Source organism: Narcine bancroftii, chromosome 1 (assembly GCF_036971445.1).
Source record: "Narcine bancroftii isolate sNarBan1 chromosome 1, sNarBan1.hap1, whole genome shotgun sequence".
Taxonomy (NCBI): Eukaryota; Metazoa; Chordata; class Chondrichthyes; order Torpediniformes; family Narcinidae; genus Narcine; species Narcine bancroftii.
The window spans coordinates 318051822-318067505 of NC_091469.1; the positions used below are offsets into that span (position 1 = coordinate 318051822).

At 44.2% G+C, this 15684-nt stretch overlaps 1 protein-coding gene across 2 annotated transcripts in view; it reads left to right on the plus strand.

Moving 5' to 3' along the window:
• The window catches only part of LOC138747471 (collagen alpha-6(VI) chain-like), a 235556-nt gene that overhangs the window by 73464 nt on the left and 146408 nt on the right, over positions 1-15684 (plus strand). The window contains exons 1-2 of one of the 2 annotated variants that reach the window (XM_069906727.1): positions 4269-4432; positions 6734-6825. In XM_069906727.1, coding sequence (XP_069762828.1) covers positions 6750-6825 — 76 coding nt within the window. In that variant the 5' untranslated portion in view covers positions 4269-4432; positions 6734-6749. Of the gene's footprint in view, positions 1-4268; positions 4433-6733; positions 6826-15684 lie in introns of those variants that run through there. The other variant, XM_069906720.1, reaches the window with a different exon arrangement.

Consider the following 15684-nt stretch of genomic DNA (forward strand, 5'->3'; position numbering starts at 1 on the left):
AAATGAACATGTATCTGTCCCTTCACTTTTTAAATACTCCTCCTCTCGTTCACACTCCAGTCCTCACAGTACCCAAAGCAAATTTTTTAGTCATCACGAGGATCTCAATTAAAAAGGATAGGGGGTAGTTCTCAACCTTTTCTTTCCGCTCACATCCCACTTTAAATATTCCCTACATCATCGGTGTTCTGTGATTAGTAAGGGATTGCTTAAGGTGGGATGTGGGTGGGAAGAAAAAGTTTGAAACCTACTGTTTTAATTGTCCCTCATTGACTCATTATGTGCATGGTTTCAGAACTCCAAAGGAAATGGGCCAATGACAATTTTTCTCCAGCAAAATATTTCAGTCACAATTGGGTCCAGAGCAGTGATTCTCAACCTTCCCTTCCCACTCACATCCCACCTTAAGCCACCCTTTACTTACTTAAAGTGGAATGTGAGTGGGAAGAAAAGGGTTGAGAACCACTGATCTAAAACTTAATTCTGAAGAAATTAAATCTTTTTCAATTTTTGAGGTGTTAAATATAATCGATGCAAAAAGTTATTCTGTACTAATCTATATCTTACATTGATAATTTTAGTCATATTATCATTTCATAACATTCTCCAACCATCTTGACCTATTCCTCTCCCTAAATCAATTTCCCACTTTAATCTTGATTTAATCATATAACAATTACACCATGGAACCAGGCCATTTGGCCTTTCTAGTCTGCATCATACTAAATACCCTTCTCTAGTCCCACCTATGAATATCTGATCTGGGGATTTTCCTTTGAAGTAATTTATATATTTCTGAAATAAATATATTAATACCCCCTTTAGTAAGTAAAATTTCTAAGTCAGATTGTCTGGGTGATCTTAGACTTTGGCTTAATTTATCAATTAAAAAAAGCTTTAACTTTTTAAATAACAAAAAGCGGTATTATTTAGAATGTTATATTTTTCTTTCATTCGCTGAAAGGAAATAAAATATCCAGCTTCAAAGCTGTCTTCTTTCGTTCTAATTCCCATTTGACTCCATATCAAAATAAATTTTTTCCTTTTACTGTTCCTAATCAGTTTTTAAAGCACTGCTGGATTTGGCATTTCCCATTCCTTTACCCTGATTAACATTGCCATGTCCCCAGCGTCGTAAATATTTGGATTAAGATGTTTTTCTTAAGGTAATTACAAACTCAGGCAGTCCAAAGTGAAATTATGATGGCCTGAAATGAAGATAACTTTTACCTAATTATGACCATGTTTACAATGAACAAGTTTACATGTTCGTATAAGTCAGGGGTGTCAAACTCAAATTCACGGAGGGCCAAAATTAAAAACTTGGACTAAGTCGAGGGCCGAACTAAATATTTATTGAAAATTTTCAACAACATCTGCATGTTTTCTCTTCTTTCAACATATGTAATGTTAAACTTTTTCTTATTAAAATAAAAGTTTATAGTTTTGGATAAACTCTTTCAATGTCATTGTCATTGTCATTGGCCCATTTCCTTTAGAGTTCTGAAACCGTGCACATGAGGGATGATTAAAGCAGTGGTCTTCAAACTTTTTCTTTCCACCCACAGACCACCTTAAGCAATCCCTTACTAATCACAGAGCACCAATGGCACAGGGACGCGAGTGGAAAGAAAAAGGTTGAGAACTGTTGTATTGTGGTAACTCCACATCTGATTAGGTTAATTGTTAGGCAAGTGGTCAGAGAAGGACCCCCCCCACCCCAAGAAAGGCTTAAATCACAGGAACAAAATAAGCTTCCGTCTCACTGCTCCCAATCTTACACACAGTCCTGATGTGGAATGTGGGGTCGCAGCTCCACGTTCACCTGAGTTCAGGTGCTGTCTGTGTGGAGTTTGTACGCTCTCCCCTTGTCTTGGACCAACAGGTCGGTCGCCTGACGAAGGCACCCGAACCCCCCGTTGAAATGCCGGTGTCCGGGGCGGTGGAGGAATTGGCTGAGAAGAGCGCGTTGCTCCCACCCCCCTCCCATGGTTGGAGAGGGATTAAACTGCGAATTCACGGCACCGGGCTCGTCTCCAACAAAAGGAGCGGGAGGCAGGGTCCTCCGTGCACGGAGCGAGGGGGAAGGCATCGCCAACGAGACGTTTGGTCCGGCGTCGCCGCTGAAGCGCAGACCCAGCGAGGATGGTCCCCAACTCCAGCCGCGTCTGTGTGTCCAGGAGCTGGGCGGGCTGAGTGCGGCACTCCGATCCCCGTGATTCGGGACTCTGAGATCCCTCCACACCTCCGGCGTCTTCATTTTCATCTTCAGTGTGCATGCGCTATACTGGCGCAGCGGCCAGCGGGCCAACTCTAATATATATTTAATATGATCTTGCGGGCCAAATATAATTATATCACGGGCCAAATTTGGCCCGCGGGCCAGAGTTTGACATGTGTGGTATAAGTTATGATTGCAATTTCCCTCGAGCAAAGTTGCTTCAAGTGCGGGTGCATCAAGTTTGTGTTTCTTTGTTCAATGTTATTATATGTAGATTCAGTGAGAGTGGATTTTATTCCTTGTCTCAGATATCTGGCTAGCCATTTGAAAATTCTGTAGAGTTGAATTTCCATGACCTGAACAGCTGTAAAGCAGGGGGTGCCTATATTTCCTAACAGCTCGTAAGTAAACCTCAAAACACAAAATGCTGGAGAAGCTCAGCAGGTCAAAGGCAAAGTTAAATAACCACCATTTCAGGATTGAGCCCTACATCAAGGTATGAGTTCTAAACAGCTCAGTGTCCTGAATTGATCGACATGTGGTCATCGAGCTGACAATGTTTCCAATATGTTTACACAATCACTGAATTCAGCTGAGAATATTTTGCACTCCTGATTAGCAACTTTAAATTCCTAGGGGAGGTGGGGGGCATCACTATCTTAGAAGACCTGTCCTGGACCCGCCATATTAATGTCATTTTGAAGAATGCATGACAGCACTTCTACTTTCCCAGGAGTTTGTGGAGGTTTGGTGTGTCATTCAAAACCTTGGCAATCATCTATGGATGTGTAGTGGAAAGTGTGCGGATCAGCTGAATCATGGCAAAAATAATCCCACAGAAGGTAGTGGACATCACAGAAAAACTCCTCTCACTCTCGAGATCATCTACGTAGACCAATGCTGTCGGAGAGGAGCAGCAATTATCAAGGGCATACTCAGTTCTCACTGCTGGGATCAGGTCAGAGGTACGGGTGCCACAGGACTCATAGCCCTAGGTTCAGGACTAGTTGTTACCCCCTCAACTATTAGATGCTTGATTAACAGGCACATTCAGAGATTTACTGTTAATTTTGGTGTATAAGATGACTTTTGAAACACCCAAGAAACACGCCTTATAGGCATCTTATAGGCCAGAGACAAAGACATGACCTGAGAATCCTGTCGTCCCAAGATGGCACTGCCTGTGTTCCCCACGAGGCAGTCGCGTTGTCAGAGGAGAAGGAATCCATGACACTTCGAAGGCCCTCTGCAAGTTCAGTTCGCCCAGTTCCAGCAGTCGCAGGTGGATATAGTCTGATTGGATGCCTTCCCCAAACAATTTCATCAGTGTAGACCTCAGCAGTAACATCCCTGCAGCCGCAGGCTTGCCCAACTAGGTGCAGGACTCGAAGGATTTCCTCGAGGGGCTCACCAGGTTGTTGCTTGCAGATGGCCAGGAGATGTCTGGCGTGGACCACATATGTCCTAGCTTTGGAGCTTGTTCATGGCTTCCTCGTACATCGTACAGCGCCTGATGACTGCGTGGGCATGGTTGCTGGCCCGCGATCATAGCAGTGGTAGCTTGTTGTTGTCAGAAGCCATGACCTGAGTGGAAGCATGCAGAAAGTTGTTAAAACAGAGCAGACAGGGCTCGAATCGGTCTGGGGCTTCGGGCGATTGCGGATTGATATCTAGCTGGTCCGGCCTCAGCGACTTGTCCACTGCGGTTAAAAAAAACTTTATGGTAAATTGATACGATATCAATAATGGCAAAAGAGTTACTTCACGGCAGGCTTTTAATACCATAAGACTGGGCACTTGCTCCCCTTGCTGGCCCATTTCCAGGATTCTTATTGAGGGAGGGACTCAGATGTAATCACCTTTATTGGGGCATTCCAGGAGGCGGAGTTATGGCAGGAAGCAGGCCCAGCCATACACAGAGATACAGAACCAATGGCATAACAGCATCACAGTGGGATCACCACACCTGGCCAGATGCAAAGGGCTTTTTTAAAACTGCTATCACTTGCTTGCTTAATTTACAGATTTGTCACTTGGTGATTGTAACAAAGTTTGGCTTGTTGCCAGGAGGCCCAGTCATCGGACTCCAGAACGTTCCTTGCAGAAAATTGGCGGGTTGTCTTGTACACCCGTTATATGGTCAAACCATGAAATTCAGGCTGAAAATGGGGACCCGACTCTTCTGAAGGTCCTTATATGCCGAAATATAAGGTATTTAAGGACTTTTATTTATTTAAGCATTTAAAGACGTCAAGTCACGTCTATCTGTCATTCAGACCATAATCCTTGCAGTGAACAGTGAAAACAAGATAGGGCTTCTCTGGTCCATGGAGCTGGTTATTTACACAGATAACTTGCAACAGAAACTTTTTTTATAAATAACTTGTAAATATCATGTTACATATACTAGCCCAGTGTTCCCGGAGTTCACGGCTTGAGGGAGAAAGCTGTTTTGCAGTCTGGTTGTGAGGGCCAGTATGCTTTGGTACCTCTTCACGGATGGCGGGTAGGAGAACAGATCGCGGGAGGGGGTGTGTGGAGCCCTTATGACATTTATGGCTTTCCACAAACAGTGGCCATTATAAATGTCCATCATGGCAGGGAGAGAGAGACCCCAATGATCCCCTCAGCAGTCTTCACTCTCCACTGCAGGGACTTGCATTCTGGGACGGGGCAGTTCCCGAACCAGGCCGTGATGCAGATACATAGGATGCTCTCAATGCAGTCCCTGTAGAATGTAGTAAAGGTGGAGGGCTCTGACCCCGTGCATGGTGGTGTTTGAGTAAGGGTGTCATTTTCTGTTCATCTCCAAGAGCCCTTGACAAGATGCGTTTTGTATATCAGTAGTTCTTTGGTGAAAAATTCTTGCAATGCTACTGAATAAAAGTCTTCTTGAATTCTGACCGAGAACCAGCAATGTATATTTCAAATCAGCTACGTTGTGTAATTTGTAATCAGTGCATTCCCATACATTTGATTCCTTGCTATTCCAGGTATTAGCTTGAGGGATTGAGAGACGATATCAAAGAAGCATTGGTTTAAATCTGTAAAGCACTTTCTAATGGTACACATCATGATGTTACCTTGATGGAAATTTGACGACATTAATGCAACCTGATTCAAGGTTCAATTTATTGTCATAGTAATAAAACAGTGTCTGATTACATGAAATTCCTTTTTGCCTGCTGCATGGCAGACAAATTCACCACTGGCAGGAATTGCCTGAAGTGCCTCTTACGGTCAGAGAGAGAGAGAGAGAAGCAAAAGAGAGGACCCCCCCCCCCCCCCCGAGTCACCAAGTGTCCATATATTTGCCTCCAACCCTTCTGCAGCCCAGAGTCCAGTCCAAACCATTGGCGACCCGAGCTCCAGATCCGAACCTCCGACACGGTCAGGGACCCTTCGGTGCCCTTGGCACCTCCTTGCATCCAGTTTCAAATACCTGATACCCCTCCCCCCCATCCAGTTAGAGCCAGTCTCCAGCAGTCCACAACCCGACACGAGTCTCCCGAAAGCAGCAAGCAGCCCACAGCTTCCGCATGTTCCTTGATTCTTCACTCAGAGAGTGGTGGCTGAGTGGCATGACCTTCCGGAAGAGGTGGTTACAGCAGGGTCAATTTTGTCATTTAAGAAAAGGTTGGATGAGTGCATAGATGTGAGGGGATTGGAGGGTTATGGACAGGGAACAGGTAGGTGGGACTAGAGGGGATCACTTAAATCAGTGCGGACAAGAGGGGCCAAGATGGCTTGTTTCCATACTGTAATTGTTATATGGTTGTATGGTTATAAGGATGTGGGTTCTTTTTTACATTCTACTTGGTCTTGTGAAACAGTGAAACCCATTTGGAATAGACTTAACTAATTTTTAGAAGTTATTAGATCCTTTAGTATTTTTGTTGGGTAATATTAAGAGGATCAGTTTAGAATTAAAATTAAATAGATTTCAAATTGTTTTATTTTGAGATTGGCGTTAACTGTAGCTAGAAAATATCTGGCAATTACTTGGAAAAATGAGACTGATTTGAGTATTCAGAGACTGCATATGGAGTTGAGGTCTTGTACTCCATTGAAGAAGATAACATATAATTTATGATATAATTATCTTTTTTAATCATAAAACTTGGAGTCCATATTTGGATTATGTGGGGTTGAATTATTAAATCTCCTCGTCCCACAGTAGTGGTGTTACTCCAAACCATGGGAATTAACTGAAGAATTTTGTTGTCATGGGCGATTGCCTTTTTTCTTTCTTTCTTCTTTTGGGGTAGGTTAGAGGGGGGTGGGTAAGGGAAGTGGGGTGGGGGGGGTTGTTGGGGGCTAGTTTTAAAATATCATGTATGTATTTTTTAAAATTTTTAATTCATTTATTGTCTGTTTCAATATATGCAATCATGATTCAAGAAATAAGTCAAAAAAAGCCTTTTTTTGAAATTTTCACCACTTTTGAGAAAAGTGGGGATGTGGGCCATTTCATTTCACTGAATGTGTAATTATATCTCTCTTGTTTCACAGGGAGAGTTTCCTCAAAATGGTTTGTTTGGAAGGTGTGATGATCGTCCTCCTCTTTACCATGGGTTTACCCCTGACTGACTCTCAACAAAATGGTACCATGCTCTTATGTTGTACTATTGAATCCAATTACTTACTGAATTATTAAGGGAGAATCACTGGAGTCTTGAATGCAGCCTTGTCAAATTTCCCTCACTGAACCATTTCCTTCAAAGAATGAAAGTTGAAATAATATTGCATTATTTTATCATTTCTTTTTCCTTGGCTTCTTGTTGGTGAGGAGGTTGTGATGTGCTGGAGGGTCTGGACTTGCATTAAAGAAATTCAATGAAGGTTGACCAAGTTAGTTCCTGGAGCAGGGGATTTGTCCCGCAAGGACAATTAAGTGAATCTCTTGAATACTTCTGGGAAGTCAAATTAAGCATGTAGGCAGGATCTGTTGGCTCGAGAACAGCCATTCTTGATGGGGGCCCATGGCACTCACATTTAAGAGGGGCCATGGTCATATTTTTTATGTCACCAGTAGGAGAGAAGTACGGAAGAAACCGAATCAAACTCGACGGCTTCATGGAGAAGGGGGCCTGTAAAATCTGAGCAGAGTCCTTAGGGGGCCATTGGCTGCTGCAGAGTTTAGAGGAATAAGTGGGGAATTCTGTAAAGTTCAAAGTCCTCAGTGGGGTGATGTGGGAATGATTTTTTTTCCCCCTTTGATGGTTGGTTTGAGAATCAGGGTCACAGCCGTCAAAGTGAAAGGTCAACAATTCTGGATTGTGTTGAGAAGAAATTTGGTTGTGAATCATAGGAAATCTCTGCTCAAGAAGGCAATGGAGGCTCAGATATTGAATACAGTTCGTCCCCGACTTACGACCGCAATGGAGACCGAAGGACTGGCTGTATCCCACTTGGTTGTAAGTCAGATTCGCTCCACCGCACATGCCCGAGGTGATGCAATGTTCAATTAATGAGCCTTTAATTGGTTGCCAGGGGGATATGGGGTCCTCGGGCTGCCAGGGTGGGGGGGGGGGGGAAGTTGGGACCTCAAGCTGCTGGGGGAACAGGGAGTGGGTCCACTCTATACAGTACTTTTAATTCAAAATACGTGCTTGTACAGTAGTTTTAATGAAGATTTTTTAAAACTTTGGTCGACTCTGTGGGTAGACATAATTTACATAGGTTGAAAGTTGAGGATATTGACAGCAGTGATCATTGGAATTTTGTTTATTAAATAAATTACAAGAACGTGCCCATGTGTTGATAGACTAGTGACAACCTGACAGGCATGAGTGCTTGAATGGGTCTGTTTTGGTTTGTTCTATGTTAAATACTTTGAATGATAAAATTGGTAGCCAGGTTTTTGAATAGCATTTTCAAATTGTTCATGATTTTTGCTTCCAATTTATCCATGACTGTTTATACATTTGTAAAATATATACTGGTACCCAGATTTGTGCTCATAATCCCATTTCCAAGAATGAAAGCAGAGAAAGAAACAGCATTAAAAGGAGTCATTATATTGTCCTCTGGAGAGATAAGTGATTGACTTTGACCATGATGTGGAGCCCATACATCCCCACAGCCAGGAGTATTATGTGATTCTCTGCCTGCGGATGTCCTGGGAAGCTGATGTGAAGCCCAGCCCTCACCACAAGTGTGGCTGCGCTGAGATTGTGGCGCAAACTCTTGCCCCCGCTGCTTGACTTTCTGGACAAGTGTCTTATGGCAGACTTTGACAAATGCCTTTACAAAATCCATATAGACCTCATCTACTGCCCAACCCTCATCAATTTCTTTTGACACTTCCTCAAAAACTCTATTAGGCTCACGAAGCATGACCTTCCTTTCACAAAGCCATGTTGACTGTACTTGTCCAAATGCTCAAAAATCTTATTCTTAACATTCCTCTCCAATAGTTTACACACCACTGACGTAAGACTCACCGGTCAATAATTCCCAAGATTCTCCCCATTACCTTTCTCAAACAAGGGAACTTCATTTGCCATTGTCCAATCATGCAGCACCCTCTCTTGAGGCCAAGGTGGATTCTAAGATCATAGCCAATGTCCCATCTATCTCTTCCTTCCTACAGCAACCTGGGGTATATTGCTTCTGGCTCCAGGGACTTACCAATCTTAATGTTTTTAAGAGGTTCCAAAACTTTCTCTTCCTTAATCTCAACATCATCCAGCACAAATGCCTGTTATATTCTTACCTCAGTTTTCTCTGGTGGTCATTTAGGACCTCCCCAACCTCTTACTCCTCCAGGCACCTGCTGCCTCCTTTATCCTTTAGCGAGCTCACCTTCATTCTCGTCATCTTTCTGTTCTTTACAAACGCAAAGAACAGCTTGGGGACTTCCTGAATCCTACATGCTAAGGCCTTCTCATGCCCCCTTTGAGCTCTCCTAAGTCCTTAAGTTCCTTTCTGGCTACCTCGCAATTCACACGAACTCTTCCATTTCCTGCTTCCTATATCTAATGTTTGCTTCCTCCTTCCTCTTGACTAATTGCCTGACGTGTTTTCCTACCACCTTACCCAGTGAGACAAACCTATCCTTAACCCGGTACAGGGTCCCTAAACATCTTCCACATTAGTTCTGTACTTTCTCCTGTTAACATCTGTTCCCAATGCTGCCTCATCCCATTATAATTAGCCCTTCCCCAATTAAGCACTTTCCCATTTTCTCTGCTTTTATCTTTGTCCATGACTATGTTAAAGCTCAGGGAGATGTGGTCACTATCAGCAAAATGCTCCCCCATCGACCGCTCTGCCACTTGACGCAGTACTGGATCTAGTATGACCAATCCTCTCATCGACAGGTGCAGTCATCAGGGTCAACTGTGTTGACCCAGATTTCCTGCATTCAGAGCATTCCATTGCCCAAGCTGCCGTCTCCATGAATTATTCTTGTTAATATGCAAAAATCTTAACCTAACCTTACCTGAACTGAAAGAAGCTCACGGAGGCCTCTGGAGCCAAAGCCTCAGTCCCACTTGTACACTGCAACACTCACACACTGGCCATTCCACGACACAGTTCTTTCCATGCTGATGCTCCACTGGATCTCCTAGTCATGTGATCACAGCTCCTCCAATCGCCTGCTTGCTAGCTCCAACTGACTTTTATACTCTCTCCTAAAGAATCTCGAAATTACGTAGCATGAGTTCAGGCGCTTTGGCCCATCGCGTTCATGCCAAACATGTTTCCCATCTGAGTTCCATCCATCTGCTTGTGTCCCTCCAAACCTTTCTTATCTGAGTACCTGCATAAATGTCCTTTAAACAACACAATTGTATCCATGTTTACAGCTTCCTCTGGTAGCTCCTTCCATGTTCCCACCACACTCTGTGGAAAAGTTGTCCATTGGGTCTTTTATAAATCTCTCACTTTAAACTTGCATGACCACTCAGTGTTGAGATGTGGGACTTGTGGTACACTCAGTCCTGACATTGTGAGTGTACCAATGTCACCCCCCTGTTGAATGTGATGGAAAATCCTGTCTCTCATGGCCCTGGCCCCCTCCGCCCCCACAAGTAACAAGGACAGGATTCCTCTTGTCCTCACCTACCATCCCACCAGCCCCCTCATCAAACAAATCCTCCTCCGCCATTTCCGCCACCTACTACATGATCCTCCCTTCTCCACCTTCTGCAGGGACCACTCCCTTGTCCACTTCTCCCTCCCCACAAATCGTCCCCTTGGGACCTACCCCTGTGACTGCAGGAGAAGCTCCACTTGTGCCCACACCTCCTCCCTCAGCACCATTCGGGGCCCCAAACAGTCCTTCCAAGTGAAGCAACATTTCACTTGTAAATCTGCAGGGGTTGTCTACTGCATCCAGTGGTCCCGCTGTTGTGTCCTCTATATCGGACAGACTGGGTGATCACTTTGTTGAGCACCTCTGCTCTGTTCATCATGATAGCATGGATCTCCCAGCGGCCACCCATTTCAATTCTTCATCCCATTCCCTTGCTAACATGTCTGTCTGTGGTCTCATGCACTGCCAGACTGAGATCAGCTGTGAATTGGAGGAACAACCCCTCATCTTCCAACTGGGCCCCCCTCCAACTGGATGGCATTAAAATGGACTTCTCTGGCTATCGTTAAATCATTCCTACCCACCCACTTCTTCCCTTGTCATCTCTCCATTCCCCATCTCCTTTTGCACAGACATGATAAATTCTCATGTCGTCCCTTATCCCATCCAATATATCTTTGTCTCCTATGGACGCTGGAAAGAACACAGAGCATTTCGGTGTTTTTACTAAAATCACAGTGTCTCTCCTTCTTTTGTTGTACAGTTTTCCCCAAACTCTAAACTTCTTAACCGTCACATACTTAATGGTTGTTGGTCCTTGCGTTTGTTATCCCAGAAAAATCTCCAGACTGGGGAGAGCTGTGTTGCCAAACAAAGGGAAGTGGAGAAAGCAGGTGTCAGCACATCCAAGCAGGAGGTGATGGGTGAGATTGTAGAAGCCAGGCAGCCTGCAATAATGACCCATGCTCACTTTGATGGTCGCTGCATTGCCCCAAGGCTCACATCACAGCACTGAGTGAGTGCACCATCCACCCTGGCCCATCCAGTGCCAAACCTCACAGGCAGCCTGTCCACATTGAGCTCAATTACTCAATGGGGGTTTGGAGTTCACAGCACTGATCTAACTCTGTACACCCTCCGACCGCATGGCATTAATAGCGTGGATCTCCCAGTGGCCACCCATTTCAATTCTCCATCCTATTCCCTTGCTGACATGTCTGTCCGTGGTCTCATGCACTGCCAGACTGAGACCACCCGTAAACTGGAGGAACAACCCCTCATCTTCTGACAGGGCTCCTTCTAACCCCATGGCATTAATGTCGACTTCTCTGGCTTTTGTTAAACCCCACCCTCCACCCCCTTCTCCCCCTGTCATCTCTCCATTCCCTGTCTTCTTTTGCACAGACATAATAAATTCTACCTCCTCCCTTATCACATCCAATTAACACCTTGTGTTGGTCTGGATTCCTCCCGCATTGTTTGAGACTTTCTGGCATACCCTTTCCTTATTTTTCCTTGAAGAAGGTCTCAGGCCCGAGACGTCGGTAATATATCTTTGTCTCGTATAGATGCTGAACAGACCGGCTGAGTTCCTCCAGCATTTTAATGTGTTCACTCACTCTATAACTCTACTCCATGTCCTGTGTTGGTCAGCTGTACTTGTTTATGGATTGTCTTGCATTCACTGTTCCTTGGTACAAATGACAATAAACGTGCATTTGAACTTGAAACTAAGTTTCCCGTCATAGCAGTGAGCAGTGTGCAATGGCAGCCAGAACAAGGGTTGCGCCAGTCAGCAGTGGGCAGCCTCATCGGATGTCTTTATAGAAGGGAATGTACCTGTGAACAGTTGGTTTGGACATGAAAGAGTTCTGTATGTTATAAATCTGTAAAAACACATAGAAATGCTGGAGGATCTCGGCCGGTCCCGCAGTGTTCAGAGGAGGTAAAGATATGTTACCGACGTTTGGGACCTGAGCCCTTCTTTAGGGGATAAGCGAAGAACAGAATAAAGACTGAAGACTGGCAGGGGGAGGAGTCCAGATCAGCAAAAGGATATGGTAAGAGGAAAGGTGAGAATTGATTTTGGCTCTGTGAAAGGAGACAGAGGGAAGAGAAAGAGAGAGAGAGAGAGACAGAGACAGAGACAGAGACAGACAGACAACTGGGGTCATACACTACAAGGAAGAAGAAGGAGGAGGTGCGGGGTGTGTGACAGAGTACATAGATATGTTTTTGAGAGATAAATTGGGAAAGGTTTGTTAGAGTAGGTCACATACAAACACTTTAAAATAGACCTTATTTAAAATACTGGAGCTCTGCCCCATGATAGACATATCGGCTCCACAGCTTTTGCAAGAGCTTTGAAGAGTGCTCATGAGACTTCACTAATGGATTGTTGTTTATAAAAGGCAACAGATGAAAAATCTTGCTGGAGCCTTAGAACTTGTTGTTCTAAGAGGGTCATGTGGTTTTGCAAGCAGAGAGAGAGAGAGAGAGAGAGAGAGAGAGACACACACACACACACACACACACACACACACACACACACACACATTACTTCCACAGTGTTACAGTCAGTAACAGCAGCTGAGACTGGAATAGGACAACCTGGCAAGCTCGTGGGAAGATGGGTTGTGAGTGCTTAGTTCAGCCTGGTCAAAGCCTTTGTGGTTCATGCAAGAGGAGAGGACTGGTAGTCTAATGTTTCACTTGGAATAAGGGAAACAAAAAGGAACTCTGTGATTACCTGAAAGAAAGAGGTTATCAACTGGAGAACCCTGAGGGGGCAAGTTTTGTCAGCAAAACACTGGAGTGGCTGATTAAAAAGGAATCATTTGTGGATGTCCTGGAACAACAAATCTCTCTCTGAAAACCGACAAGAACCTTCCTGAGCGGTAACCATTTACCTTTCAAGCACCAAAGCCTAGTGAACTTCATAAATCTTAAATTCTGTGCACAGTATAAGAATTGCCTGCAACCAGTGAACTTGGAGGAATGAGAAGTGAGATTGGACTGTGAACCAAAGAACTTTTCTGAACTTAAACACACACACACACACATTACATACATGTGCGCTTAGAATTAGAAGGGGGTTAAGTTAGGTTAGTTAAGTCAATAGTGATAAGTTAACATGTGATTCTGTTATCATGTTTAAAGATAATTAAAAGCAACTTTTATTTAAGTAGCCATTTGTCTTGGTGAATATCTATTGCTGCTGGGTTTTGGGGTCCTTTGGGCTCATAACAGGGGAGTTGACTGAAACCAGAGAAGTCATTGTTAGTGCCACCCTGTTGGAGGGTGCCGAGTTGGAAGATGAAGGCTGTTCCTCCAATTTGTGGGTGGTTTCAGTTGGGCAGTGCATGAGATCATGGACAGGTATGTCAGCAAGCGTAATAAATCAGTGCTCTGCAGGCAACACAAAGTTGTGCATGAGTGTATGACCAACAAAAGACGACTAACCTACTATTAACAGAATGTAGCATGCGAATCGTTTGTAGAATTTAAGTTTAATGGGCCGTTTTTATATTCACATATTCCAATTATTTATCTTCACTTGGGATAGCCTCATGGTGAATTCTGACCCTATAATGCACCGAGGCTTTCATTGGAATTCTGAGCGAGTTATGATGAAATGGCGGGAGCGAGACTTGCAGGCCTGATCACACTTCTTATAAAACTGCTAGATGTTTAATCGCCTTGGCCACACAAAATGGGTGGGTGCTAATGATGAATCTGTGTTGATATTTATGTTTTATTAGCCTGTACAGAGTCCTCTGTTGTAGACATTGTCTTCCTAATTGACGGATCTTGGAGTGTAGGTACCCAAAACTTTGAAAAGGTTCAAGAGTTTCTCTATACCCTGGTGAATGAATTTGATATTGAAGAGGACAAAATCCAGATAGGCCTCATTCAGTACAGCGATAACCCTCAAACCAAGTTTTTCTTGAATACTTTTCATGATAAGAACAAAATCCTGCAGAAAATGCAGCAGCTGCTGTACAAGGGAGGAGGCACACAGACCAGGCTGGGCCTGACCTTGTGGAATTGTGGAATTGGCAGGAAGCAGGGCGTCTATGGGCGTGTCGCAGTGGCCATCATTATCACCGATGGGCAGTCTCAGGATAATGTTGAACTGCCTGCGAAGGCGCTGAAGGATCAGGGCATCCTGGTGTGTGCCATTGGTATCTGGGAAGCCGAGGAGAAGGAGCTGGGGCAAGTTGCCAGCGAGCCTGTGGCAAATTATGTGTTCAATGTGGACGACTTTACTGCTCTGAGGGAAATTTCACAGGCCATCATCCATGTCATATGTAGCAGGGTGGAAGAGATGACCCATAAAATATCTAAGCTGTCCCTGGCATCCATAGGTATTGTATTCTTGAAACTTGAAACTTCGAGATTATAAGCATTGCTTTGGCTTTATTCCTATCGTTTCAACTCGATTTCTGTGCAATATCCCAATATGTTCGGCCTCTTTTGCTGATTTATTTTCTTTCCCTCCCCTGCTGCTAGCACTTGCTACAACCCTGCCAACAAATCTGCACCCCCACCCCACCACATCTATTCACACGCACTGATCTTCTCCAGCATCCTTTGAATGTCATTGCATCACAAGTGACACAAAACAGTTGTTCAGTTTTCCTGTCTCCTGATCCTGGTGCAAAGACCACCAAAGAAGAAGAAAGATATTTAGCCTCTCAAACAATTCGATGAGTCCGTAGCTGAACTGTGACATTGTGCCATTTAAGCTCTCCCAGCATTAAAGTAGCAAAGTGGTAAAACATGAAAATCAGCAGATGACACAAGGCTGGAGGAACTGTGTCCTTTATATGGGAAAGATAAGTAACTGACGTTTTGGACCTGACTCCTTCATCAAGGTATTGAAAAATGTGTTCAGGTCCTCAAACACACCCACCCACCCACACAAACACACACATAAACACACACACACACAAAAACACACACATATAAACACACACACACACATAAACACACACACACACAAAAACACACACATATAAACACACACACACATAAACACACACACATAAACACACACACACAAACACACACACAAACACACACACAAACACACACACACAAACACACACACATATAAACACGCACAAACACACACAAACATAAACACACAAACACATAAACACACAGACATCAACACACACACACAAACACACACAAACACACACACACCCATACACACACCCATACACACACACCCACCCATACACACACACCCACCCACACACCCACCCACACACACACACAAACACACACACATAAACACACACAAACACACACACACACCCACCGATACACACACAACCACCCATACACACCCACCCACACATCCACCTACACACCCACCCACACAAACACACACACACAAACACACACACAC